The sequence below is a fragment of the Tetrao urogallus genome (assembly GCF_951394365.1).
Source record: "Tetrao urogallus genome assembly, chromosome: 1".
In the NCBI taxonomy this organism is placed as follows: Eukaryota; Metazoa; Chordata; class Aves; order Galliformes; family Phasianidae; genus Tetrao; species Tetrao urogallus.
This window is the reverse complement of record NC_136813.1, coordinates 81,721,426-81,749,108: the sequence shown is the minus strand read 5'-3', so window position 1 is coordinate 81,749,108 and position 27,683 is coordinate 81,721,426. Positions and strand designations below refer to the sequence as shown.

The 27,683-nt window shown below is 45.0% G+C and overlaps 2 protein-coding genes across 2 annotated transcripts in view; one reads left to right on the top strand and one right to left on the bottom strand.

Annotated features, from left to right (window-relative positions):
* CFAP47 (cilia and flagella associated protein 47) overlaps nucleotides 1–12,031 on the top strand; it is a gene marked incomplete at both ends in the record, with an annotated part of 263,453 nt that extends 251,422 nt beyond the window's left edge. Inside the window, 2 exon segments of the mRNA XM_079549119.1 lie at nucleotides 1,254–1,422; nucleotides 11,822–12,031. Of these exon segments, the coding sequence (XP_079405245.1) occupies nucleotides 1,254–1,422; nucleotides 11,822–12,031 (379 nt within the window).
* A 542-nt stretch (nucleotides 12,032–12,573) lies between these two features.
* On the bottom strand, nucleotides 12,574–26,114 carry LOC306957793 (maestro heat-like repeat-containing protein family member 2B; the record flags this gene model as incomplete). Its single annotated transcript, XM_079549107.1, is given in 29 exon segments — nucleotides 12,574–12,709; nucleotides 17,126–17,280; nucleotides 17,537–17,689; nucleotides 18,135–18,244; nucleotides 18,445–18,568; nucleotides 18,736–18,831; nucleotides 19,218–19,408; nucleotides 19,411–19,450; nucleotides 19,620–19,775; nucleotides 19,911–20,033; nucleotides 20,157–20,276; nucleotides 20,541–20,648; nucleotides 20,986–21,038; nucleotides 21,163–21,304; nucleotides 21,540–21,580; nucleotides 21,707–21,866; nucleotides 22,052–22,159; nucleotides 22,303–22,422; nucleotides 22,741–22,814; nucleotides 22,900–23,013; nucleotides 23,129–23,198; nucleotides 23,324–23,416; nucleotides 23,904–24,047; nucleotides 24,413–24,564; nucleotides 24,735–24,833; nucleotides 24,991–25,156; nucleotides 25,296–25,418; nucleotides 25,570–25,691; nucleotides 25,993–26,114. Coding segments are annotated over 29 exon segments (3,318 nt in total). The 5' UTR covers nucleotides 26,018–26,114.
* Nucleotides 26,115–27,683: the final 1,569 nt, after the last annotated feature.

Sequence of the window (27,683 nt, the reverse complement as noted above, 5' to 3'; positions counted from 1 at the left end):
AAACCTAGACAGCAGAGCAGTTTTTGTTGGAAATGAAGGCTTGTGTTCAGGTTCCTGTTTCCACAGCCAGAGTTTGAATAGTCATCTCAGGCATGCTTAATGGGTGCTTTACTTTGCTGCTCAGTCTAATACGCATCATTTCTTTTTCATCCTGAGCTGCCTTTTGTGAGTTGTAGGCATGCTCTAAACATTCTCACCTGAATAGAACTTATGAGAAATACAGATGCAAAGACTCAAGGCTTAGATGGCATATAGATGAAAACTTACTGCTCATAGCCTGATGCTATCAGCTGAACTGCATGACACAAAAATAGCTTGACAGTGTAGGCTCGATGTCAGAAGACTTGCAGTGTACTTTCAGAAATGCAGTAACTTTGACCAGGTTGATGTCACCAAGAAGGAAAGTCAGGCTTTGAAGCCCAGTAGCACTGTTAAATGTCAGTCAGTGTTCTGATGGGGCAGAAGCTTTTTGGTTTCTATTGTCTGCATTGTTCTATGCAGCTGCATTGTTTGCTTCTACAAACTTAGTGTGACCTTTATTTCATGAGAGCATTTTTGAATTCAAGAAAACCTTTCGTGAGAAAACATGCAGAAGGAAAGCTATTTTTATACAACGTGACCCGATGTGCCATGGAGTGAATACCACTTGCCCTAGAAATGTGGGACAATTCAATAGAAATTTGAGTTGTCATAAAATATTAAATTTCATCTGGTTGTGAATATTTTATTTGAAAAAGAGTGTTACTTCTGGTGCAACAATCCACGAATAAACAGATTTGAACAGATATATTTTTTTTCTAAATACATATATATATATATATATATATATATATAAAATTTTTTTTTGAGATGTTGTTAGAATCATGGTACTTGCCCCGCTGCACTGTGGTAGGTTGTTGTGGTCATACACATCATACACATTTTTTGACCATGCCATTGTATTTCTAATTTCTTTTGTCTGTCTTGAATAGAACTGCCTTCAGCATCACATGTAAGAACTAAAAGGAGAATATATTTTTTCATAAGGAAAATGCCTATGTTCCAAGAAACAGTAATAGGATTGACATTGGTGTTGGCCAAAGATTATTTTGCAGTCTTCAGCCACTGTCTTTGCCAGGAATAAGACGTGTTCTTTTAGTGTAGTGGTATTGTCATGAAGCTAGCAATTTAATGAGATCTGTAGTACTTTAACTGTAGACAAATTGTATTAAGATACTGCAAAATGCACACTGACCTCCTTTGTTTTTCTGTAGGTACCCTGAATCATTCACAGCATACTTCCTGGCAGGCAGTGATCCTGACTTCGTTGTACTGCCACAAGCTGGAGAACTTCTTCCAGTGGGCACTGTTGGAACTCATATAACAGTGGGATTCAAGCCAAGAATGTATGGCAAGAAGCATAAAGCAATACTTGTAATTCAGGTAAATTTTCCTAAATACATTACACAAATGCCTGTCTGGAAAGGAGGGAAAAAAATCCTATACAAAGAAGTAATACTAAAACACTTGGATGCGCACTATGATTAGAATCATAGAATCCTTAGAGTTGGAAGGGACCTTTAAAGATCACTTAGTCCAGCTCCCCTGCAGTGAACAGGGACATGTACAGCTACATCAGGTTGCTCAGAGTCTGATTCAGCCTCACTCTGAAAGTCTCCAGAAATAGGGCATCCACTACATCTCTGGACAGCCTGTGCCAGTGTCTCACCACCCTCACTGTAAAAGACTTTTTCCTTATTATCTTGCTGCTTTTCACTATGGATAAGAATGAAAAAAATGGTCAAAATTAACTCCTGACAAGCTGGAAAACCTTAGTATATTTTGATTTTAATCTTTTTGTTATCATTTTTCCTCTGGAGACAGATATTTATCTTGATACCTGTGCCATAACTACAAATGCAACATGATAAAATGTCTTTTAACAGAGAAATAATAATGTAATCATTTTAAGAATTAGTGAAGATATGTGAGTAATCAAGTATTTGCAACCTAAGTTAATGATGTTGCTAGTATTATGGCATATACAATCAAAGGCAATAGAAGATAGATACTAAACTCTAGACAGCAGAATTTCAGAGTAAGAAGCCATGAATCTCTTTTTGAAAACAAGCTTCAAAATAAACAAAACAATTTTTTGGCCAAGCTGCTTCTGAAGGTCAGGAAACATCACGCAACAATTGTTTTCTCAGTAGCAGCAATGTTCTTATTACTGCAGGAATGAATTTTTAAGTCTTTCTTTAAAAGGAAGCAGTTTGTTCAAGGTGTACCATAGCAGCAAACACATGATGAATGATGGCCTGCACTTTAAATGTACTTGCTACGTGCTGATGATGTTTTAATGCTACTGTATTGGAAGTGAAACTGCAGTATTGATTTAAAAAATAAGACTGTAAAAACAAAGTTGATAAAAAGGTGCATATCAAATGTCTACAGTGTTTTATCTGAGTGACAACTTGTACAACAGGAATAAGAAATTCAAATACTAGGAAAACAAATCCCTCATACTTGTTTTCTTTTACCTGATAAGACATTTGATTAATTCATTCTTTTGTCATAAAAAGCAGTGATGTTTACCTCTCTTGCATTCAAAACTGAAAATAACTCACCAAGTGCATTTTGTGTTCTTTTTAACTTAGATAATACCAAGTGACACTTCTGTAGAGCTTGGAAATTTCTACTGTAGATCTGGAATACAACCATTTAATGTTTGTCTTTGGCTTAGCTTCAGTCAGTAACAGAATGTAAACTTGACAAATATATCTGGAATGGGAAAAGCATCAAGGTCAAAGATTATCAGTAGCTTTGTAAGAACTTACTAACTTCCTTTTAGGAATTTATAAGTACAGATGGGGTTTGAGTAATTGGATTTTTAATTTATGTCTACTCACCCCTCAGTTATGATCTAGGTAGATGGCTTTTTACGTCTCCACCTGTGGAATAATGCATGGATGTACGAATTTGCTTATATATATTACTCCTTAGGTCACACCTTGTCCAGTCTACTCCGGTATGTTCAAAGGTATATAAATGACTCTTAATACCTGTAATAGCAAGTATTTTTGGTTCAGTGTCACACATCACAGTATATCAGAGTATTTCTAAAGGTTTTACTCTAGGTAAATGATTTCATGTTTTGACAAGTTTTATATTCTCTTTGCTTGTCTTGATGATGCTTCTGTATACGCTGAGCTCCCCCCTTTCCTTTCCACAAAAACTTTCGCTCATGTAGTTCTAATAAAAGCCAAAATTTTTAAAACTACAAAGCCGAGGGAGACAGATTTAGTTAGATGGCAGAAAGATTATTAAATCACTCTTATTTGGGGAATAATAATGAAGGTGGTGGACTATTGTTAAAGTTGGACCTTGCACTGAAGGATTTCTCTTGCAGGTATTCTTTTCAGCCACTCTCCTGGCTGAGCCTTTCGGCTATTTTTCAAAGCAGTGAAGAAGTTTTCTTTTATAATATTGCCTCTCTTCTGGCACTGCTGTAGTAAAGGACCATAGCGCTCTCTCTGTAAAATACCCTTTGAATTTCTGGGGATGAAGTTCACAGTCCTAATACTAACATATTTTTATTATTAAATTCTATGAATAACAAGTAACAGAACTGCTATTTTTGTGTGCTTCAATGAGCAGTGATAATTAGGCTGTAAAGCAGCACAGATGACAGTGTAAGTTCTTTATCTGTTTTATATCGGTCATTACAATTGTGTTGTAAAGAAAAACAGGAAGTTGGATTAATGGAGAAAGATCCTGCAGTCATCTTTTCTTCATTTTCTGGAAACATTAAATCCAAACATTGTACATGCAAATGTTTTGTTTTAGTTGCCCTGCTGAGAACCAAGTACTGAGGTGACGATTAGTGTTAAGAGACTACAATGTGTCTTTACCAGAATTCTGTGTGTATATGTTATTAACTGAATGTATGTCTATAACTGAAATAATTTATCCTCACTATTATCTTCTATACACAAATGAGGCACTTCTTGGGGTATTTAGGGGACTCTTTCAGACCTCAGTCTTTGTGAACACGTACAGTAGGTTTTATTAATGGCAGAAAACATTAATTGCTTTGCTGAAGCAATTCAGTGTTTTTAGCCATCATTAAATCTGATTTTTTTTTTTATCAACTACATATCAAAACAATTAAAGTTAGACAATTATTTGCATAATTGTTAACAATCTCAATTTGTAAAAGGGCCCTGGAATATAATTTTTAAAATTCCCAAAGATCAAAGAATGAAATTAGAGAAATATAACAAAAAGCCCATAAAGAAAATGGTCGTGTTTGTTATGATAGCTGTGAAAGAGTATATCGTATTCTTATTGGGCTTCAAGTAAGGACCAGTGACGCAGTGCATTAAATGTATTATTCCATAATCAAACTTCAGCATTTATACCAGCTTTCGTAACCAAAGCAGTTCTAATGGAAGAAAAATGCATTTTCACTAATTATAAATGAGTGAAAAGATAGGCTTTTTAGCTAAGCTGTAAGTTGCTGTGAAGAAAAGAACCCCTGCAGTCAGACTAAGGTCTCCAGACTGGGTTCTCACGTGCTGGTAAAGCTGACTCAAAAAGCAGCATGGCCGAGGAGCAGCAAGAGGCAGTGAGAGCAGGGAACACCATGCAGGCTTCCTGCAGCAGGAACCACTGCCAGCAGACAGCAAAGAGGAGGCTGGCAAGTCCTAGGGAAAGGCTGTACTCGGGTTGGCTTACAGTTAATTTGCTTGCAGTGTGCTGAATCCAGCTAGGGACCCGAGCAATTGCGTTGTAATTCATGGATGAGATTTCAGAGGTGTTCTAAAGCAGAAGGCAAACAAAATAAGTCTTAGAAGATAAAACAGATGTCAGAGTAAACCAGATTGTAGGTAACGTTATCAAGTCCTCCAGAAGTCAGGCTTGTGCACCTTTATTACTGAATAATCATCGACTTAGCCTATCGAAGATAGCGTATCAAAACCATTTGTCATGCTGCTCTCAAAATAAATGATGCAGTGTACAATCCACAGTGCCCGTCTGTGGCTTCTCTAAGCATGTGTATGCCACCTTGCAAATAGCAACAGAAAATGACACTGTTACATATGCAGTGGCCTGATGAAAAAACAAGGCATGTTGTTCCTGGTACCTTTGTTGATTACCCCAGTTCCACCTTATTCTGAACTGTGTGTGTTAAACTGAGTGAGCAAGGAAACATGTAACAAAGTTAGTAACGTAATTGAAATAGTTTTGCATTAAAGAAGGCATCACCTGCGTTGCTGGGTTGATACTGAACTGAGTGCTAAGATTACAGATATCCAGAAAGTTCATTACAGGCAGTGAGCGTAGCACGTCTCATCACTAGCGTCACTGGATTTTGAGTGCAGAAGTAATACACAACGGTTTTGATTAACAGGCATAAAAATTAGTTACCTTGCTTATTGTGACTGTAATTATCATAATGTCAGAATGTGAAACCAGTGTAGAAACCACTGATGTATAAGGGTGTTGAAAACATAGCCAGTAATGAAGGAATATTTTGTATTGATGACATCACATCTAAACAAAACTATGAAGCACTGAATACTTGAACTGCAGGTGTTAATTAAGCCACCTTTAATTCTATCTGGAAATCTATCTCTCTTTAGGAAAATTACTGTTGAGCCATCATTCTAAATAAAAATGGGAGAGTAAGACTGTTAAGTATAGACTTCAGTGTGTGATATCTGTTAAAGGAGAACAAGTGTTAACAAGCAACCGGAGTTTGATCACTCTCTGTCTCTTTGATACTTTGAAATAAATTGTGGTGACCATTTCACAATATGGCTCAGTACTCTGGTTTTAATATATCCCACACTGTGTCGGAGGAACAGCTTATAAAAAAAAGTAAATAACTACATAAGTAAATATTTTATTTGTTTTGCAGTTAATTTTATCATTAATAGACATTAGTGGACATTAATAAAAATGATGAACTGGACTCCTGGGTTACACTGCTATTACAGGCCTCCAACTTGAATTCATGCCATTGATAACTGTCCTCTAGGCCCAGCCATTCAACTAATTTTTAATCCATTAGATTCTGTGCTCTGTACTTAATCAGCTTACCTGTGATGATCTTAAGGGAGACAGTGTTGAAAGTCTTCCACTTGCTGAATCCATGCTAACTATTCCCAATCACTTTCTTATCTTTCATATGACTGGAAATGGTTCCTGGGATTAGTTGTTGCATTGCTTTCCCAGGGGTGTACTTAGTGCTGACTATCCTGTATTACCTGTGGTCCTCCTTTTTGAAGATATGACATTTGCTTTCCCCCAGTACCTCAAGTCTGGCCCCATAGTGACATCAGCCAGCTCCCTCAGCACCTGTGGCTGCATCCCATCGTGCTTAGTAGATTTATTTCTGTCCAATTTTTTTAAGTATTCCCTCTTCAGATCTTCTTCCACAAGGATAAATCTTTGTTGCTCCAGATATTCCTGTTGGTTTTAGGGATATTGGATTCCTGAAGGTTGGTCTTGCCAGCAAAGGTGCAGGTGAAGAAGGCGTTAAGTACCTCAGCTTCTTCCATGTCCTGTGTCACCAGGTCTGCTGCCACATTCAGCAGTGGGCACACACTTTCTTGGTGCTGTTTGCTCCTGATGTACTTGTTCATGCCATGCTGTGTTGTCCCTCCAGGAGATATCAGAGTGGTTAAAGCTCTTTATATCTAAGTAAAATAAGAAATATTTTTCTTAGTTCTCTTTAGATATTCAGATGTTTCTTTGTCTTTGCAGGAACCATGTCATGTGCTATTATAGCTCTGATAACTTTTTTGATTTAGACAGAAATTAATTCTCTGTCCTCTCACTTTTCAGTGTTGTTTTGCTACTTGAGTACCTGGTCAAATTGAACACATAAGGAGATACTTTAGCTTTTCAAGAGCTGATGTAAACTTTTTATTTCTATTGCCCTAGTCCTTCTAGTCTCTGTAGGAAATGTTATGTTAATGGTTAGTGGAGGGCCAGATGCCATTTCTTTGAATTCTTCAGAATCATAATTTTATTCTTTAAGTCCTTTCCCCTTTCCAGTACTCAGAGCTTATGGTGCATTTTAGACTTGAACAGTTCACACTATTTAATTGTGAATTGTAACTTGCTGCAGATAGATTTCTCACACCTACCTGGGTGGTCTCCATGGACCTAACAGGTGCAGCCTCTGATATGAAAGAAAGTCATAGCTGATCTCAACACAGAGCTACAGATATGGAAACATTACAACATTGTTGCCCCCAAAAAACCTTTGCACCCTAAAATGATCATAAAAAAAAAAAAAGAAAATTAAGAAAGATACCTTTCAGCAGTTCCCACAATATTTTGATTTATTTAATTCTGTATATATAATTGTGATTCATAATTTTTTGCTTTTTACCACTCTGATATAAGGTTCAGGAGAGCAGGATGAATAGTCTGTAATGTAGTGTGCCTTAGCTTACTGGAGTTCTTGCAAATTTTGATTGTTTTTTTTCTGAGCTAACGCTGTTAACACTGAGTTAACACTATCTCTGGTAGCTGGAATATATTCTACCTTAAAATTCCTGATACTCACTACCAACATTTAACTCACTCCTAGCGTAGATTTATCTGGAAATTAATTTGTATGTAAACAAGTATCACTGTCAGCCTATGGTGGTCCATGTGGTCCATGTTCTGCAAATTAATCCTATGAATCATGAGCCAACTGTAAGAATGGGCTAAATACATAAAAAATGCACTTTTATATAAATTTGTTGGTGGCTGCTAACAGTATTTGCTGAATAAATTATTTCATATCATGGAATCATATAACAGTTTAGTCTGAAAGGGACCTCAAAACTCACCCAGCCCCAACCCCTGCTGTGGGCAGGGCTTCCCCCACACCAGCTTAGGCTGCCCAGGCTCCATCCAACCTGGCCTTGAGGCTTGTACTTGTCCCAGTTTTCGTATTGGTTAAAATAATCATTGTAGTTAAATTGTACAACCTTAACCTGCCTGAAAGAAAATACACATGATTTAAGGATAATTTGAAAACCTAGTATTTTGCTCTTGGAAATTAAATATTCTAGTTAAACAGATATTTGTGGATATTTAAGATCTGAAAATTACTGAATTCTATGTGGTCTTGTAGCACTAACCTAGTTGGCAGTTACATTAACCATCTTCTGTTTGTTTCCCCATTAGCAGAATAGACTAAACTACAAGAATAGGCTTTCCTTTCAGCAAATTAGTATATAAAAGCTTATTTCTTCCACAAAGACTGTTTCTAACTGTCATGGATGATAGCAAATGATTTACAATAGATGGAATACGATGTTGTAGATGTCCTTTTTTTGATTTTTGTTTTGTTTTGTTTTGTTTTTACTCTTCTATCTTGATGGCTCCTGTCTAAAGGATTATGTGATAATGCCCATGACGTCTTCCCTATTGAGCCCAATGAATTTTCATTACGGAAGGTTCCGTCTCTTCTGCCACATAACCACAACCCACATGGATTACACAAAGCACTTGAATAATCAGCTTTTTCACAGAGTAAGGGTTTTCTCAATTATTGATGATAAGTGAAATTGAAGAGTGATATAGCCCACCACTTTCACTTAAATCCTACTTCAAGCAATTAAGAACATTATAGAAAGTAAAGTTACAGTACATGTGGACTTCAAGTAAGTCCAAACTCAGTTTAACTCATTTGCTGTAAAAACTGATCTTGAATCATAGAATCATAGAATTGCTCAGGTTGCAAAAGACCTTAAAGAACATTGAGTGCAACCACAACCTGACCATACTGCCCGAACTCTAACAGCCCTCCGCTAAATGGTGTCCTTGAGCAGCGATCACCAAATCATATGCAATGTGTATATGACCCTGAGGTTAGGTTTTCTTTAAACTAAATTGTTAATCTGACGTACTAAGTAAGGATAAACTATTTCATCTTCTACTGGAGTAAGACAATTAGCTAACTCTGGAGAGACATTTGCTTTTCTTAAATGGCAGTATTACCTTTGGACTGATGTTAGTTCATATCACATCTGCTTTTGCTGGCATTTATCTTTCAAGGCAGTGGAGTTAGTAGATCAGTGCACAGTATTAAATAAGGTTTAGAATAAAAATGAGCTAATGTGACTGTTTTACGTAGGAATGATATTCAATTTAAATTAGATTTTTATTTCAGCAGAAAAGTAATGAAAGTCTAAAAAATTATGCATGCATGGCAAAGTACCTATTAAGATATTATACTTACTAACCTGTAATGGAATAAGGTAATTCGCTCAGATGACACAATGTAAAGTACTACCAATTTTAAAATAGAGGATTATTTAAAAGTTTATTTAGAAAATAAACATTAAAGAAGTTCCTATTCTTTCATGATAAGTACACAGTAGTATATATTCCATTAACAGAATACTCGTTAAAACCAGCCCTCTAATAAAAGGCAATGGAATTGGATATTCATAAGATGTGATGACGTTAAAGAGCTGTGACTGAATTCAGCCTATATGTGAAATACTGTTAATACTGTATAAGTGCATAGAAGAGAACAAAGAGTGTGTCAAGAAGTTTACAGTTTAATTACATTAAACTTCTTCCCATTCAATAGCTGCAACACAAGTACAAAACTGCTTGACACAATATTCATTACATGTACTTTAGCAATAAAAGGATCACCATTAGAACAGTAGTAGAACTGTAGGAAGGGGGATCTGAAAGATAAGGAAGATAAACATGACCAAATCAAATGTTTTCAGTGGCAAATATGAAATTGATAGTTAACAAAACAACAACAACAAATCAGAGAGACACTTTGACATCCTCTTAATTCTCTTCTACACATTGTTATTAGTATGGGATGACTGCAAAGAAAGTTTGACATGGAGAAAGTTCACTACTCTTGCCCATGGCCTGTTTTCTTTTTTTTTTTTTCTTTTTCTTTTTCTTTTTTTTTTACCTAGACCATAATTAATTGGCAGAATATGTAAGTAGCTAGACAAGTTAACAAACTATACACTGGAGATGGTTGATGGCATTTATACTCAGTGAAATTTTTTTGTGAGGAGTGATTGGTGGTTTGTACAGATACTGTTGCTGCTCTTTGTAGACCAAATCTGCTTGGAGGGAAGCAGAGCTCTCAGACTGGAAAGAGCAAACAGGCCACAAAGGTAGCTGTGTTGCGAGTGGAGCTTGTAGCCAACTGCTTGAGAGGAAAACTCTTGATCTTTAAGGTTGACTTTTGGACAAATTCACTAATTGATTGAGGGTATACGTAGCCTGTCTCTTTTTCCATTGGGAGAAAAAGTCACTGATCTTATGTGTCATGGTTATATCTACCAATGATTGTTCTAAGGATCATTTAGGTGGGAGAAATATTACATAAATTGCAACTGTTGTATTAAATCCTTGTGTCTCGAAGGAGGGGACAAAGGTGATCCTACAAGCCACAGCTGTAGTTCAATGCAGTGTGATGCAAAAGCATAGTACCAAAAAGCCTGTTCTAGAACAAAAAATATTACATCTGTGCAGTGCTGTGCCGTGCCACATATGGAAAGGCAATATTTCAGGTATTTGGAAAAATCACTTGTTTAACGTGGCTTTGGTGCCTCAAGGCTTCAAAGTTGTGAAATCTGTTTGTTCTTTTGTACTATGAATATATGCTGAATGTACTATATTCCTCACTTGGATACACATATATTATTAGATCTGCATCATCCCATATTTTTTATTCAATGTCCCCTTCAAGTACTTAGAAGCAAAAATGGCCCAAACAGTACTCTTGGAATTGCAAGTTGCAAAGTGCAAATAGACAGCAATGCGTGCCTTCATTGGGCACACAACACTTTATGGAAATCTTTGCATAGTACAAAGCTAAACATAATGAAACATCATTTGAAATCAGTGGGATTTAGTCATTCTGTTGTTTTGTTTTGATTTTTTTTTTTTTTTAAGAAAAAGGAGAATGCAAAACAGAAAACACACAGATGAATATTCCTTTTCCCAGATGTAATGACAGGAAGGATAATGCTAGACTTGAAATAAAGATCTGCCTTCTGGAATTTAAGTGATAGATCTTGAAAGAAAAATGACTGAAAGATCTGCAATGGTTACATATTGCTTTTTAGCAAACAAAATTCTGCTTCAGAAAAAAAACAAATGAAATGTAGGAGATAGACAGCAGTGTAGAGTTCAGATGCACAAAGATAGTACTCCTTAAGTATGCATAGATGGGATGTGTATTAAGAATAAGAATCACATACTCAGTAGGAATCTGGTGCTCAAGCATTATGGGATATGACATAGAAGCATATGCTTCATTTCCACAGACCAGATATAATCAAAAAGCAAATGCAGAGTGTCATTTTCAATTCACATAAATATTCTTCAGAACGGAGATTTTAACAAGGAGCTGCAACTCTCTTATGCGTACTTAAAGCCCTTTTTTCTCTCTTTTTTCATTCCATTACTTTAGTGCAGAGACTTCAGCATTTGATAGTACCTTTATGATCAGTACCGGAGCTGCAATTAAATCGTACACTATAAACTTGAGGCATTTATATTGTGTGGTGGAATAATTACCTTTGAACAACATACAGAGCTAAGGGGTTTACTATATAAGAAAGGATTTTAGATCAGCTAGGATAATAAATTATTTGTCTTTGTTATTCCTGGTTCTGCATTCCTAAGGTTAAATATGATTTTCAGGATGTCCAGGACAGCAGTTCTGTGTTATTTCAGTTCCTTACATGAAATAGTTATAAATGTCTTCTGAAATCTTTGTAGCATGGTAAATCACTGTCAACACATTTCAACTGGTTATATTTGGCATGTTCTCTATTTTCAGACACAGTCAATGCAGTGGACATATGAAGTCAACGGACTGCTTCCACAGACTGCACCACCTACAAGCCCAGCAAAAGTAGTTTCTACCAACAGTTACATAAGATCAGCCACAGTTCGACAGCGCAACTTTTTGCATGAGAATCTGAAGCTTACAACCACGGGGGTATCCTCACCGATCAAGGGAGCACCTTTAATCCTGAGAAAAAAATAGAGAAAGTTGAGCTGTGATTTTTTTTTTTTTTTTTTTTTCTTTTCTTATTTGTTCATTTTATGGGGGAGGGGTGGAAAGAAGTAGATCTTTTTGTCAAATGAACATCCACCAGTGACTTTATACGGGTGTTCCAGCTTTCTTTGCTCTTAATGTACTGTTACATCTATGCTGTCATGCCTTATAAGATCCCTGGATGGATAACACCTACCTTCTTTTTTCACTGGAATTGTTTTTTCTGACTTCACTAACAGAAAGTAAATTTTATTTGTGCCTTTATTTTGATAGCGGAGTGTATTTCAACAACAACAACAAAAAAAACAAACAACAGCTTAGCACAGAGTAAGTGCTTTCTTGGCACAAATATAGAATGATCATCACTGCTCAGGAATGGGGAGCCTGAGAATAACCTATGTATGTTGGTGTGAATGAGTACCAATAAAACCATTTTACCACCGCATGCTTGACGATTTTGTTTTTGCCACACGTTTCAGAGAAGCTATTAGAGGAAATGTTGGAAACATATAAAACAGTGATGGCACTCATTAATCTCCCATTTTAAATGCAGTGTGCCCTGTTTCGATCAGAAACCAGGTAATCTCAAGTAAAAATAAAATTTCCCTTTCAAATACAGTACGCAACACAGGAAAGGCACTGCCAATAATGATATCTGGTACGTTTCTAAAAAAGAATAAGAAAATCTTACATTTCAGTTATATGCTACTGGGAACACAAATATAGCGAGATTTCTTAAGAATGCTCTATCTGCATATGTAATTGAAGGAAGTGTTCCTATAACTGTAAGAAATCAGAATTTACAGTTCAGGAATATGCAATGGTTTCACAACTCATTATGGTATTCAGGAAGAATTTCAGTGACAATTTTTCTTTGTCAAAGCTTTGTTTTCCTGGCTTTGCTTTCAAATGGTTTTACTTTCCCATTTAAAATGAGGCCTGTTTGCAGCACACTCAAATGAGATAGATAAGCAGGTGGCATATAAATCAGTCACTCAACAGTTAAGTGTTGCTCACTTCAGAAATTTTATTTCACAATTAGCTTGTCCACATCTGCTATTGCATCTAGTAGATTTTCAAATTTGGTCGTACATTCCAACGTTAAAAAAATCCATAGACAAATGTTTATCTGATTACATCTGGAATGCATTTTCAAAGGTGAAGTTTAATCATATTGTCTATCTCATCATCTGTTACTTCTGAACCAGTTTACGGACTTTTCCAGTATATACAAGGCCACTCAGGATTTATGCAAGATTTGTCATCTGCACCTGTACCTTTTTTTAAATAAATGAATTACATCTTCTTATTTTTCCAGAGTTTGAACTGAAAATATTTTTTCAGGTATCATGAACATAGCTGCAAAGGTGATTTGAATAGGGACCATTATATCTGTGTGCTTCTAATTTCCACACTGTTTTACATATTCTCCACATACTTTTATGGATTCCACTGACTATATACAGTCTCTCTTAAAAAAAAATTCATTCTAAGCAGCAGCTCTGGAAGATTTCCAGAATGATAAGTTTTATTATCTTCTTGCTCCCTCTAATTTTTTTTTTCTTTAAATAGAATTACCGAGCCATAATTGAAAATTGTGGAGTTTCAGCCCATTGACGTGAAGAATGCGTACAAGAAAGGATTATAAAATGATGGTTTTTATCCATAAAAACTTAAATCCAAAGCTTTTGGACTTCCCATTAAATAAGAATTTCAGAAATGAAAGGCAAGATGCTCACATTATCCCACATCTTAAAAATGTAATCTATAAAAGAAAATAACTGCTGGAAATCAGCCCAGCCACAGTTGTTGCAGTTAGAGTATAGATGAAAAGGGAAGGAATAAAAGTCCAGATGATTTTCTTAGCATTCCTTCTAAATTACCGTTTATAATCATAAGCTTCTTACAAGGAAATGGAAGAAAATGAACATAGACTCAGTGTTACTGCTCTTGAAGAAGCACTCAGGATGTTTTCTATGGACTCATGTTACAGCAACTGCTAGCAGAAATTAGAAGAGAAATAATTACCTTTGTGTCTCCACATTATAGCACAAGGGATGAAAAAATAAGTACCTCTTTTCAAAAACTGGATGAGGTTTAACAAAAGCAAGTGTAGAGTCTTGCATCTGGGGAGGAATAATTGCATGCACCAGTACAGGTCGGGGGATGAGCTGCTGGAGGGGAGCTCTGCGAAGAGGGACCTGGGTGTCCTGGTGGATGACAGGTTGGCCATGAGCCAGCAGGGTGCCCTTGTGGCCAAGAGGGCCAATGGCATCCTGGGGTGCATTAAAAAGAGTGTGGCCAGCAGGTCGAGGGAGGTGATCCTCCCCCTCTACTCTGCCCTGGTGAGACCTCATCTGGAGTACTGCGTCCAGTTCTGCTCCCCAGTACAAAAAAGACAGGGATCTGTTGGAAAGAGTCCAGCGGAGGGCCACGAAGATGGTGAGGGGCCTGGAGCATCTCTCCTATGGAGAAAGGCTGAGTGAAGTGGGTCTGTTCAGCCTTGAGAAAAGACGACTGAGAGGGGACCTGATCCAGGTCCATAAGTATCTAAGGTGTGGGGGGCAGAATGGCGAGGCCGGACTCTTTTCAGTGGTGAGTGGAGACAGGACGAGGGGAAACGGCCGGAAACTGCAGCATAGGAAGTTCCGCACAAATGTGCACAAGAACTTCTTTACAGTGAGGTGACGGAGCACTGGAACAGGCTGCCCAGGGAGGTGGTGGAGTCTCCTTCTCTGGAGATGTTCAAGACCTGCCTGGATGCTTACCTGTGCGACCTGCTGTAGGGAACCTGCTTTGGCAGGGGGGTTGGACTCGATGATCTCTGGAGGTCCCTTCCAACCCCTACAATTCTGTGATTCTGTGATATGACAGATGAAAGATGACATACAGCAAGGCTGGTAAGTGTCCTTTGATGGTCTGTTCTGAAAGGCCAGTGTTCAAAAACAGGACCTCTTCTGTATTTATCCCTCTCATCTTTCACAACCCAGATAGATAAAACACATTACTCACCCTACTAAGTGTTTCTAATTTTCTGTATGTTACTGTTACAAATGTAACAGACAAAACTGTAAAAAAATAAAAGTGCACTGTTACCATTTCATAAACATACAAGTCACAAAATGCTGTCATCATTATTCCTAGCTCATATCAGGTCCTCTTTGCTTTTCAAATCCTGCCTATTACTCTCATAGCTGAACAACTTCCACTTGAAACCACTGTTCCCAGCAGCGAAGACCTCAGGGCATTTCATGCAGTATCTGGTCTCTCTCAGGTCTCAAGATCTATACCTGCACTTCAGTTCTTAGTTTATTCCTTATCTTAGCCTTTTATTACTCTCATTGTTTTGACTACAAAGCCGAGGCCTGGCTTAGGCAGGATGTGGCAGTAAGCATGTGAACAGGTTTTGTCAGGAAGAAATACTACGTGTGATCCTCAGGTCATGCAACCTCATAGCACTGTGTGCTTTGTCTTCTGATTTGCAAGCTCCACCAGTCCACAGGAGACCAGCTGTCTTAGTAGCTCACAGCCTGAAATTCAGCCTTTAACGTTGTTTGGCCTTGTTTTTTTTCAGACGCTTGAAGATTTAGTTCTGATGTCTTCAATGAATATGAGAAATACCCTGGGACTGTCTGAAGGAATTAGACAGCCAACTTAACACAGAAGTCTACGCCTACCAGCACTGAGGAATCAAGCCATTATGTGTCAAACCTGGAGGATGGCAAGCTCGACTCACACATCTCAGGAAATCAATGAATTGTAATGGTGACAGGTCTGCCGTGTGTTACAACATGCTGCAGCCAGGACCCACTGGGTAGGCGCCTGCAAAGAATATTTCACCCTTCTATTCTTCACATTCACTGCTCAACGTCCTTTTCTGATTGACTATTTTACTTCCCTGGCTTGGGTGGGTGTTGAGTTGGGTGGGGGGAAAATGGAATGAAATGCAACACGGGCAAGCTAGAGACTTGTGTCTAGGCAAGAGCAATGCCAGGTACCAGTATAGGTTGGGGACTGACCTGTTGGAGAGCAGCGTAGGGGAAAGGGACCCGTGGGTCCTGGTGGACAGCAGGGTGACCGTGAGCCAGCGCTGTGCCCTTGTGGCCAAGAAGGCCAATGGCACCCTGGGACCTACTAGAAGGGGCATGGTTAGTAGGTCAAAAGAGGTTCTCCTGCTTCTCTACTGTGCCCTGGTGAGACCGCATGTGGAGTATTGTGTCCAGTTCTGGGCCCCTCTGTTCAGGAAGGACAGGGAACTGCTTGAGAGAGTCCAGCACAGAGCCACAAAGATGAGGAAGGGACCAGAGCATTTCCCTTACGAGGAAAGTCTGAGGGAGCTTTGGCTTGGAGGAGACTGAGAGGTGACCTACTGAACGCTTCTAAATATGTAAAGGATGTCTGTCAGGAGGATGGAGCCAGGCTTTTCTCAGTGACATCCAGTGACAGGATAAGGGCAATGGGTACAAGCTGGAACAGAAGAGGTTCCACATTAATGCTAGAAAAAAACTTCTTCATGGTGAGGATCACAGAATACTGGAATGGGCTGCCAGAGAGGTGGTGGGGTCTCCCTCTCTGGAGACATTCAAAACCTGCCTGGACGCATTCCTGTGTGACCTAACCTAGGTGTTCCCAGCAGGGGGATTTGATTAGATGAGCTTTTGAGGTTTCTTCCAATCCCTGACATTTGGTGACTCTGTGATTCTGTAACTGGTATGGAGAAGAGACAGCAGCTATTAAAATGAAGGCTAGGTTAAAAAAAAAAAAAAAAGTACTATTTATTTATTAATTAATTTATTTATGTATTTTTAATAAATAATATAATTTTTAAGATCATCTTCCCTTTCTCTTTTCTCTTTTTCTCTTTCTCTTCCTTTTGTCTTTTCGCTTTGCTCTTCTATCGGCTCCACCGTTGCAGACAAAACTCTCTTATTCTCCTCCACATCTTGCTAGAAAAAGGAGAATCACAAGTTGTGACTAGGAAATTGTTGTGTTTCCTCCCGGGAAGCATTCCTCCTTACTTCCTCTGACAGAGGCAAGCTACAACTGGGGCTGCACCAACAGCAAAGGCAGGAGTGCTGATACCTGTCTGTGGGCCCAAGCAGCCGGGAGAAGTTGTCAATCATGACCTCTTTGTGGCAGCGGATGAGGATGACCACCGCCTGGCACAGGAAGGGCATGAACGTGCTCTGCTGCGCGGATGATGTGCAGCTGCGCAGGATGTGGAGGATTGGTAGCACCTGAAAGAAGAAGGGCAGAAAGAATGACTTGCTGCATCCTGCACTCTGCAGGGCCTAACGATGGACATTCAGCACATGAGCAGTGCCTGCTCCCTTGACATGCTGCCAAGGCCCAAGCCTAAATTGCACGCCAGCCACCCTGTCCAAGCCCTGGCTCTGCCCTCAGGCTGTGCTTCTTTAGCACAAGAGGCAAACGGCACAAGGCGTAGTGCAACAGCCAGCGAAAGTCCAAGAGAGCTGGAAGAAAGTCTCTTACGTCCCGACAGATGTCCTTCCCGTACATCTGCAGAAAGGTGATCATCCACTTCCCAGCTGCACGCACGCGCATTCCCCTGCCTTTCCGCAAGGTCTCCTTGATGGCCATCAGGAAGTCAACGGTGCGTTCCAGGGGGAAGTTGCTGCACACCATCTGCAGAGAAAAGAGAAGCAGGAGAGATCTCATCACTGCTCTGCGGCAGCTCTTCAAAACAGAAAGCAGTCTTGAGGGCGTTCTTAGCTCAGCAGCTTGCCGCTCATTCAGGGGCAATCACAAGGCTCCTGCTCTCCTACCCTGCTATTTATACGGAAGGCGGTTGAGCCTTCTCCCAGCTGCTCCACCCATGCTGTTTGCTTCCATGCAAAGCCTACCTCCCAGCAGCCACAGTCACACACACACACAGACACACCATGGAATCAGCTCCTTGCATGGGGGGCCTGAAGGGCAGACATAGCTCAGAGCCTCCTGCTACTTGCTGAGAAAAGAGGTCTCAGGGTGACAGCTCATTTTGGAAATGGTATGAAAGGCTGGGGACAGCCTAGGGTCGTGCAGAAGCCTATGCACTGAGATGCCACCACCCCTTTTTGGGTCCACTTACCCTTGCCAGTTTGGATGAGGTCTGGAGCTGAGCAGCGGTGCTGCAGTCATTCAGCCCCTCACACAGGCTCCCAGTGTCTCCTGTCTCGATGACTCTGTTGGCCGCCTTGGCTGGAAAGAGCACGGGGCAAAAGGGAAGTCATGCTTCTGGAAACGGAACTGCTTTCCATGGGGGAGAGACTGAGGACAGGGTGGGGACAAGAAGAGAGCTGTGCACAGTGCCTCTCCCTCCTGTAAGCAGGGCCCAGCCCGTGGGGCTCTGGTAGCGCTGCGGAGGAGAGCACAGGGCTGGTGCATCCCGCTCTACTCACCTTGGATTCGCAGAAGGGAGCTCAGGCAGGTGGCGGCCAACTGGCGGGATGTGGGCATGGGGTCACACGTCAGCGGAGCCAGCAATCCCACCAAGGAGCCAAAGGACTCACAGGCATCTCCTGTCTGCAGGGATGAGAGGCAGGAACAAAGCTGTAGGCAGCCCCAGCTCTCCCTAGCTTCTCCTGCCTGTGCCTTCCCCATGCCAGCATGCACAGCTGGGTAGAGCTCCCCTTCCAGCTCAGGGGCACTGGGGAGGGAGCAGGGAGCATGCAGTGGGGCTCTTTACTCACCGGAAGCCCTTCACAAGCAGCCAGCAGCTGGGAGCAGGTCTGCAGGGCCCTGTTACGCTCCCACATGTTGTTTGAGGTCAGTGATCTCTGCAGGACCTGGAACAGAGCATCCATCTCACCATGGACATCTTTCCCTTCCTGCCATCCCTCTCCCTGTCCCTCTTTTCCCAACAGTTTCCCTCAGGTCCTGCCCTGTGGCTCCACGTGGACCCCCGCCTCACTGTGCGCTGACACTGCTGCTCCCATTTTCCGCAGATACTGCTGCCTCCTAACCCAGGAGCTTTTCCTCGGCTGTGCCCTGCCAGGGGCTGGCTCCTGCCTTTCCCCCTGCAGAGCCCATTTCTCTGCCCATTTCTCAGCTCGCAGTGAGCTGGCCTGTTAGCAGGAGATTTCTCGCCCTTCGATCATACTCTCAGTCCCCAGATCTCTGTCCCTGCTATCAACGGGCACCATGCTTCCTCCCTTGCCCCACACGTACTCACCTGGACTATGTTCTGGAAGAATCCCCGGGTGGTCTCTGTCTCAAGCAGGACCACCATGAGCCGGCCCAGAGCTTTCAACGATGTCTGCAGAAGCTGAAAGCAGGAGAGGGGATTGAGGTGTGGCATCACGGCTGCTGCCGGAGCATAGGCCGTGTGCACCAGCGCGAGCTTGTTCTGCAAGTCCTGAGGCCAAGAGAGAAGAACATTCTTTGAACTGCGGGAAGGGCCAGGGGCTGTCAAGGGGACACATGGGGCAACGCTAAGGGAAGGGCTTGGATCTTCATCTGGGCACAAACCGTTCCCCAAGGGACCTTTGGAAAGAGAAGGCCCATCTCATCATCCCCCCACGTGGAGGGGCTGCAGCTGGGCGCTCTGACACCCTGGCAGACTTCAAGCTCTCACCTGGCAGCTGCAGCTGTACAGCAGCAGGATGTTGCCCACAATGTCTCCCTCCAGGCGGGCGAGCAGCTGCTCCTTGGAGGCTCGCAGTGCCAAGCTGCCATGGGCGAGGATGAGAGCGCTGCGTGTAGCCTGAGCTCTCGCGCTGTCCAGCTCCGCCTGTGTGAGCAGAAATGCCTTGAGACACTCGCTCAGCAGCCCCCAGTGCCCTGCGGTGCACCTGGGCTCCCAGGGCAGGAGCTGCTGTGAAAATAAGGCAGAAGAATGCCAAGATGGAAACCCGTAGCACTTTACCTTCTTGCGCCTGGAAATCCTTCCATTCTGGCCTTTGCACAGCCTGGACGCAAACATGGTGAGTGTGTCCAGGACTGTGTGGAAGTTGCTGTCAGCAGCAAGGCTGACAAGAGAGATCATTCCCTGCACAAAAGAACGAGGGGCAGTTGGCGCAGGCCTGAACCTACTGGCACGGCCCTCTGAGAAGCCCTCTGCCCCAGGGACAGAGCGAGGATGCTCACAGAGTTGGTGGAGAGGAGAGCTCACCTGGGCCTCAGATGGCTCCTCTGCATTGCATTCCTCCAGGTGCTGCAGCAGCCTCTCCTGGACATGGAGGACTTCCTTACAAGCTCCCAGAACGGCACCCAGAGCCTTGTAGAGGAAGGTCTGCGTGGGAAGGGAAGGAGTAAGCTGGGATGTGGCAGCAGCCTGACCTTACGGGAGAGGGCTAGATGGGAAGGACCCACACTCCCTGGGAGTCGCTGAGAGCAGCTGTGGAGCAGAGCTGTAGCCAGCCCCAGGCAGTTTGCAGGGAACCGCCCTGTGAGGGCACAGGCCGTGGAAGCAGCATGAGCAGCCCGTGGGGGCAGAGCACCAGCCTCAGCCCCAGCCCCAGTTGGGCACTGCTGATTAGAGCCGCGGGGAACTCACCTTTTCTGCAGAGCTGCTGGCAGAGCTGCTCAGCCGCCGGCTCAGCTCGCAGCTCAGGGCCTTGGTCCAGGCCTCGTCCTCCACGACGTCCAGCGATGCCCTCAGGAACTGCTGGAGAACAGGAGAAGCCAATGTTCCCTTGCCCTTTGCCTCTTCCCGCGTTCCCAAGTCACTGCAGCCTTCTGGGCAGAGCTGCCTGGAAGAACAGCCCCTCTCCCAGCTCCCCCCAGCATTCCCTCCATTAAAGCCACCTACTGCTCCTCTCCTAAGACCCCCCCTTGGGCTTGGGACAAAGAGGAAGAGGCAGCGCTGCAAAGGCGAGCAGCTGCTCCACAGCAGCTTTTGAGAGGCTGTTCCTGTCCCGTGGTGGCTCGTATGGGAGCGGGGCTCCTTGTGGCAGGCAGGCAAGCATTTCTGTGCACCATGTCTCTCCACAGTGCTGTACCTTTAGCAGACGGTGCTCCCACTCTTCAGAGTTCGGGAAGCTCTCATCTTTCCCTGCACAGCAACAAGAAGCAAAAGAGCGCTGCTTGGAATCAAGCCACAAAAGAAGAGCTGCACCCAACCGGGCTTGGCTTGGGCACTCGCCCACTCTACCTCTCCCTCCCCACCAGCATTTTACCTTCAAGGCGCTGCAGCAGCAGGGGGATCTCAGCAGCCCACTTGGCCCCCACAGCTCTGTGGATCTTGCTGTGGAGGTTTTGCAGGAGCAGCAAGGCAGCGGCTTGGAGTTCGCTGCCTGCAGAAGGGCTCCCTGCCACCACCTGAGCGAGAGCAAGGAGAAACAGGGTCACTTGTGCTGCAAGAGAAGCGGCTTCCCCCAGGAGGAAAGCAGCTTGGCTCTGCCCTGATGGGCAAGGAGCAGCCAGCCGCTTGGCCCATGACATTGCAAGCTAGGAAGGGAACGGCATCCCCAGGAGTGAGGCAGGTGCTGGCACGCTCGGCCATGCTGCTTCCTCCTCGGGGCTTGTGGCACCGGCCTCAGGAGCATCTACTTACCAGCAGACGTGCCAGCAGTGTCTGGGGAGTCAGCAGTGGGCCTGCGAGGAGAAAGAAGTGCTGAGTAAGACTCCAAGACACTCTGTGCCCTGCCACGCGCACCTCTGCTCTCCCTTCTGGGTGCTAACATGGGTCAGCAGAGCTCACGGGGGAGCTTCTGCTCCTACCTTGAAACATGGAGCTGAGGAAGTGGGGATCCAGATCTTCCATGTCCCGCACCGTCAGCTCCCCTCTCTTGGCCAGGGCTTGGACGCAGCGGGAGACCGGGATCAGCATGCCGGTGTACTGGGCTGGCACCACGTACAGCAGCAGCCTTGGCCACAGGAGCTGTAGGGAACGAGGCGGTTGAGCATGTCAGCATTCCTGCCTCCGCTCAGAGATAGAGAGGACTCTGAATTTCCGAGTCTTGTGTCCTTCAGAGCACGCTGGAGGACAGACCTGAGGTGTTGGAAGGGGACGAGGAACACGTGGTGCAAAGGCAAGGAGTGGCAGCAGGGCAGAGTGTGACTTACTTTGGAGATCCCTCTTGCAGAGACATCCAGTGACCCCAGGATGTCCATACACAGCTCTTGGAGAGCTCCCTCTTCCTGGGCTTCCTGGGTGGAAAGGTCTCCGGCTGCCTGCACAGTGGTGTTGAAACACTGGTTACTCTCAGTTCTCAGGAGCCTCTCAGGAGGCTCAGGAGTGGCCCCACCTGTGCTTTTTTGCCAGCCTATGAGCTGCACAGGTCTTCCTGTGGGAAGATGCTGCCCACTGTCCTTACCCTTCTTCCCGTGGTGCGGCTGAACTCCCTGAAGATGTGCCCCACCACATCCCAGGCTGAGCAGCTCCAGGCGTTAGCGCTGAGCAGATCCTCAGTGAAGTGCAGCACGGCCCTCCTCACCTGCCAGAGGTCAATTGTGGGTTTGATTTTCCTGCTCAGAAGGCCAAGGGAAGCCACCTGCTCATCAGGTGCCCTTTGGGCATGAGCAGAGATGACAAAAGCAGAGGAGAAGAGGTGAGGGCCAGGCCTTAGCACCAGGCTGTGCACTTTCCATGCACAGCACAGGGACCCGCTCACTCCACTCTGCCTGCTCTCCTGACAGGAGCCATCGTGACCATGTGGTCAATGCCCCAGCACATCCCTGGTCACCCCAGGCCCTGCCGTATTATCAGCAGCATCACCCCCCTGACAGTGCTTTCCTTTCCCCAAACAACTCACCTGGGTCCTGGGGTCACTGCACACACGCTGCACAGCCTCTGTAATCTGCGGCAGCTTCTCTGTCATCGCGGGCTCTGCAAGAGATGCACAGAAGCATGCGTGGAGGCACAACTCAGATGGCAAAAGGGATCCCTGGAAGTCCCGACCCGTGGTACTGACCATCAGAGCGAGCCAGAGCACCGAGCAGACCCAGGGCTGCCACGCATCCAGCCTCCCACTCATCGCCCAGCTGCGACTGCAGAAACAGGACCGTTTCCTCTGGGCAGATTCGGGCTGCAGGAAGGAAATGCCATGCTGTGTTAGTGAGCAATCTGTGCCCATTTGTGAGGTGAGAGAGAGATGCATTGGCCAGAGCACCGGCAAGCATCGCCAGAGCTCCTCTCCTTACCCTGCAGCAGGATGCAGCGGGTCAGCTCTGCTCTGTCAGCCTCACTGTGCTGCTTGGCGTCATCAGAGAGCTGTGGGAACAAAGTCCATGCAGGAGCTAAGGCTGAGCAGCCATCAGAGGCTCAGAGCTTTGCAGTCCTCCTGAGGCTTAGCCAAGAGGGAAACTGCTGTGCACACCAGGATAGGCTCCCCTTACCTGATAGAACACGGCACTGGTGACGGCCAGAAACTTGTCCTTAGGGATGACAGACTGAACTCCCGGTAAGGCCTCCAGGAACATATGAAGGCTCTGCAAGAGACCAGTAGAGGAAGAAGGGGCTGAAGCCACATCCGGCCACTTGGGAGCAGAGCAGAGGAACTGTTTCCCAGTGGTTTGTCCGCTGGGAGAAGCTCCCACACAAGCGTTCTTGTTTGTCCGTCCCCCCCAGCAGCACCAAGAGAGGCTCTCTGCTCTTAGCTGAGCCTTGGGGCTTGGGCATCATTTGCAGGCATTTCCCACCCGCAGCCCTCTTCTCGCCCATCAGATTCAGGAGCCCCCATGGTGGTGGTGAAGCCTCCCATCCCCAGGAGATGGGCACCAGTGACTCTTGGCTTCCTCCTGGCTCGTGTCCACGTTGTTCCTTCCTTGACTGAAGAGCTCAGCAAGCCTCAGACTTCCCTTGAGCACCTGTTCCTTCTTTCTCCAAGGACTGCCCACCTCCTCCCTGCAGCCCCCTGACCCCTTGTGGCACTTGCACGGGCCCCACGTCCACACCAAGCCCTGTGCAACATCTTACCTTGGCCACCCTGCAGGTGTCTTGCATCTCCTGACACGGGTGCACGAGCCAGAGGAGCCGCTCCCAGACGTGCTCTCGGGGCAGCTCCTCTTGCAGGAGGACAGTCATCATGGCAGTCACAGCCCCGAGAACGGCCTGTCTGTCCTGGAGAGGGATGGCAGAGGCCCAGCATCAAAGACTGAAGGTCTGCCCTTCCTACAGAGAGGGCTTTCTTTTTCCATTCCCCTTCCCCACAGCCCTGTGCCCAGCAGCACATGGGCTCGCTCTCCCTGGGCAGGCAGGTTTTCCCCGTACCCTCATCCCCGACTCTCCCTGCCACAGTGCTGTGACTTGTGACTGCTCCCTGGCAGGGAGATCCAGCCCCAAGCACAGAGCCAGTGTGGGGCCCTTTGCAGAGCCAGCCCACACCCTCTCGACACCCCTGTGCTCTCAGCCTGCTGGGCACAGACAGAGCTGCCAACATGGATGCCCCAGCTGCCATCCCCGGCTGGGAATGCAGCAGTGCTCACCTCTTCCTCCTTGCAGTCCTGCCAGTTGCTGACCACAAAGAAGAAGAGCTCATGAAGATTCTCATACGTTTGTTCTTTCTCTGTGGCAGGCCAGGGGCTGTGCTTTCCAGAGGACAAGTGAATCTTGACGCCATCCATCCATTGTTTCACAACTGAAAACAAACAAACAAACAAACAAACAAATAAACGAGTAATTAATTATAGAAAACAACAACAACAACGCAACAACACAAAAGAAGAGAAAAGGCAGCCTGTGAGAGGCTGCAGCAGGGTGAGGTGCAAGGGCTGTGCCCAGCCCCCCTGCCCTGGGGCCGGCACTCACCAGCACAAGCAGTGCGCAGGGTCCGGCCGCTGCTCACCCGGCCCACCACACTGCACAGGCCGGCCAGCGTCAGCCACACAAAAGAGATGCACTGTGGAGCTGCAGAGAGGAAGGAGAAGGGCACGGTCAGAGCCTCAGCAGGGAGGGAGGAGAGGCTGCAGAGCCCTGCACCCCCCAGCTCTATGCAGATCATGCGCAAGGGGAGAGACCCCTCTCCCTAGTTGCTGTAGGTGTCAGGAGGCTGAGGGCACTCTACCATAGATGCTGAAGAGTTTGCTCAGGGTGACGAGCACAAACTCCTTGCACATCTCCCGTGTGGCCTTCAGGTGGCCCTGGAGCTCGGCCATCACCATGGAGAAGTGAGTCCGGGCCAGAGCCACCAGGACATTGCTGGCAGCCACTCTCACGCTGTCCGTCACGCCCTGGAAAAGAGTCACTGGTGACACACGGCACAGGAGGCTGCCCAAGGCCTTCCCTTGCAAGGGCCAAGCCAGCGCCGTCTGCCAGCAGAACACCAGCACGGGCAGGCAGCTCCCTTTGCCTTCGGGAGTGACCCCTCACCTGGGCTGCTGTCAGGTCCTGGGACACCTCAGCCAGCAGCCGGTTCACCACTCCGCACGGCGGGCGGCTGTCCTCTTCCCCCAGGACGTGCTCCAGCTCGCAGTACGCCTGCTCTCGGTCACCCTGGGGATAGGGATAGGTCACGTTTGGCTTTGTCCTTGTTCCCGGGGAGCCGCCCGCTGCCGCCCATCGCTATGCCGATGTGCTGCCGGGGCCTGGCACCCACGGGACAAGAACCGGGGCAAGGACCGATGGTTGGACGTCCCCAGCTCACCTCCTGGTCTTGCAGGCGCTGCAGCAGTAAAGTCACGGCACAGGTGGGGACAGGGCTTTCCACCCTGCCTCTCTCCCCGCGACGTGTGCGTCTGGGCATGCTGCCCACACAGGCAAAGAGTCCTGGAAGGAAAGAGCAGAGCAGCTGCCACCGGTGTTGCTTGGAGCCAGGGCCGAGCATGAAGCCAGCTCTGGGAGGAACGCTCCTCCAGCCCCACAGCGCGGGGTGGGCTGCGCTGGCACATGCGTGGTTGGTGGGGAGAGGGGAGAGAGCCTTCCCCTTGCTGGGGTACTGGGGAAAGCACAGTGGGCGGCTGCACTCCGCAGAGCAAGGACAGTGCTGCTGGCACGTCCTAAAGAGACACTGGAGGCACACACGTGCTCGGGCAGCGCCACGGTGTCCAGAGAGGTGGAGGGACCTCACCTCGAAGGGCTCTCAGCCGCTCCATCACAGCAGGATGCTTCCAGACAGACACAACGCTCTCTCTGGGTTCACTTCCTGCGCGTCCCACAAGCGGACTGAGCCACCGCTCCCACCGCTGCCACAGGGGTGAAAGCCACAACTGTGACATCACAGCAAGGAGCGTCACCTCACAGAGCATGACATGCCCTGGGCTGGGTCCTGGGATCCTGTGATGGTGCCTGTTTTCTGTGTTGGTACCTGTTCATGTAAAGGCTGAAGGCAGCTTAGAATAAACAGATCCGTTTGTTTATATTCATTGTGTGGCACAAAGTGAATCTAGGGTGAACAGTGGAAACATTTTTCATGTCTTACATTACAATAACTTCAGAAGTCCCCCATAACACACACACCTTTTTTTTCCTTGAAACATGTGAATATTAAATTGATATCAGTCACAACCTTGAAGTGATTTTCCAAAAGTTGTGATTTGTGTGACTGAAACGGAAACCATGAGGCAACTGCAGCTGTGGTATGAATTTATGAAGATAGTTCTCAGATGAATTCCAGTATGTTTTATATTGTCTTAAACATTTCATTCAAATGCTCTCAGGAATACCTCGTATTGGGAAAGAATCCAACTCAGGAACAAATGTCGTGATTTTAGATCACTCTTCAGTTGCAAACAAATCACTAGCTATTGACGTGTTTTCCATCTTGCATTTAACAATCAGCATAGGTATGATTACTCAGAGGAAAGCAATAACACGTAGCAGTAATAGGAACTATACTGTATGAAATCATGGAATGAAATTTATCTTTACAGTGTCTGTTTAATTGAGATTCTATATATACCACTTCAGAAAGCAGTACAAAACATTCATTTCTCCAGTCAAACTGGAATTTGTCCTTATGTACTGCATTATTGCTGACAAATAAGACACAGTGCAATAAAACTGCAACTATGGAAACATTCAATTGTCTGCTTACTTCCCTTGATTGAGGCTTATTATAAAATTCTAGAAGTATAGCATCAAATGCGATCTTCATTTTGAGAGGTGACAGGACGAGGGGAAATGGCCTCAAGTTGTGCCAGGGTTGGGTTTCAGGAAACATTTCTTTGCATAAATGGTGTTAAGCACTGGAATAGGCTCCCCAGAGAGGTGGTTGAGTCAGCATCCCTGGACGTGTTCACAAACCATTTGGATGTGGTGCTCAGGGACACCATTTAGCAGAGGGTTGTTGGAGTTCGGGCAGTATGGTCAGGTTGTGGTTGGACTTGATGATCTTTAAGGTCTTTTCCAACCTGAGCGATTCTATCATTCTATGACTCAGTGATTCTCTATAGTGAATTTGGTAAAATCACAAGTAATAGGAAGAAAAACACTTCTTGTTTCCGTAGCTTCCAAATTCAGATACAGTGTCTGATTGTACAGCAATATAAAATGGGTGAATTTTTTCCTTTATGTAGTAAAAATGTTGTGGGTTCCTGGTTTTGGTTTTTTTTTTTTTTTTTCCCAAATACTTGGGATCAAATACTTTTTCTAAGATGTTTTAAGTGCATGGCACTGCTTCCCTCTTAGTTTGTTGGAGAAGTCTGACGTTTTGCTAGCCCTCAGTTTGAAAGGGCAACTTCCCAAGTGAAATGTAACAGTTGACAGCAATATATACTACCAGAGGGCTGGGATGCAAAATAAAATGTTCTTTGACAAAAC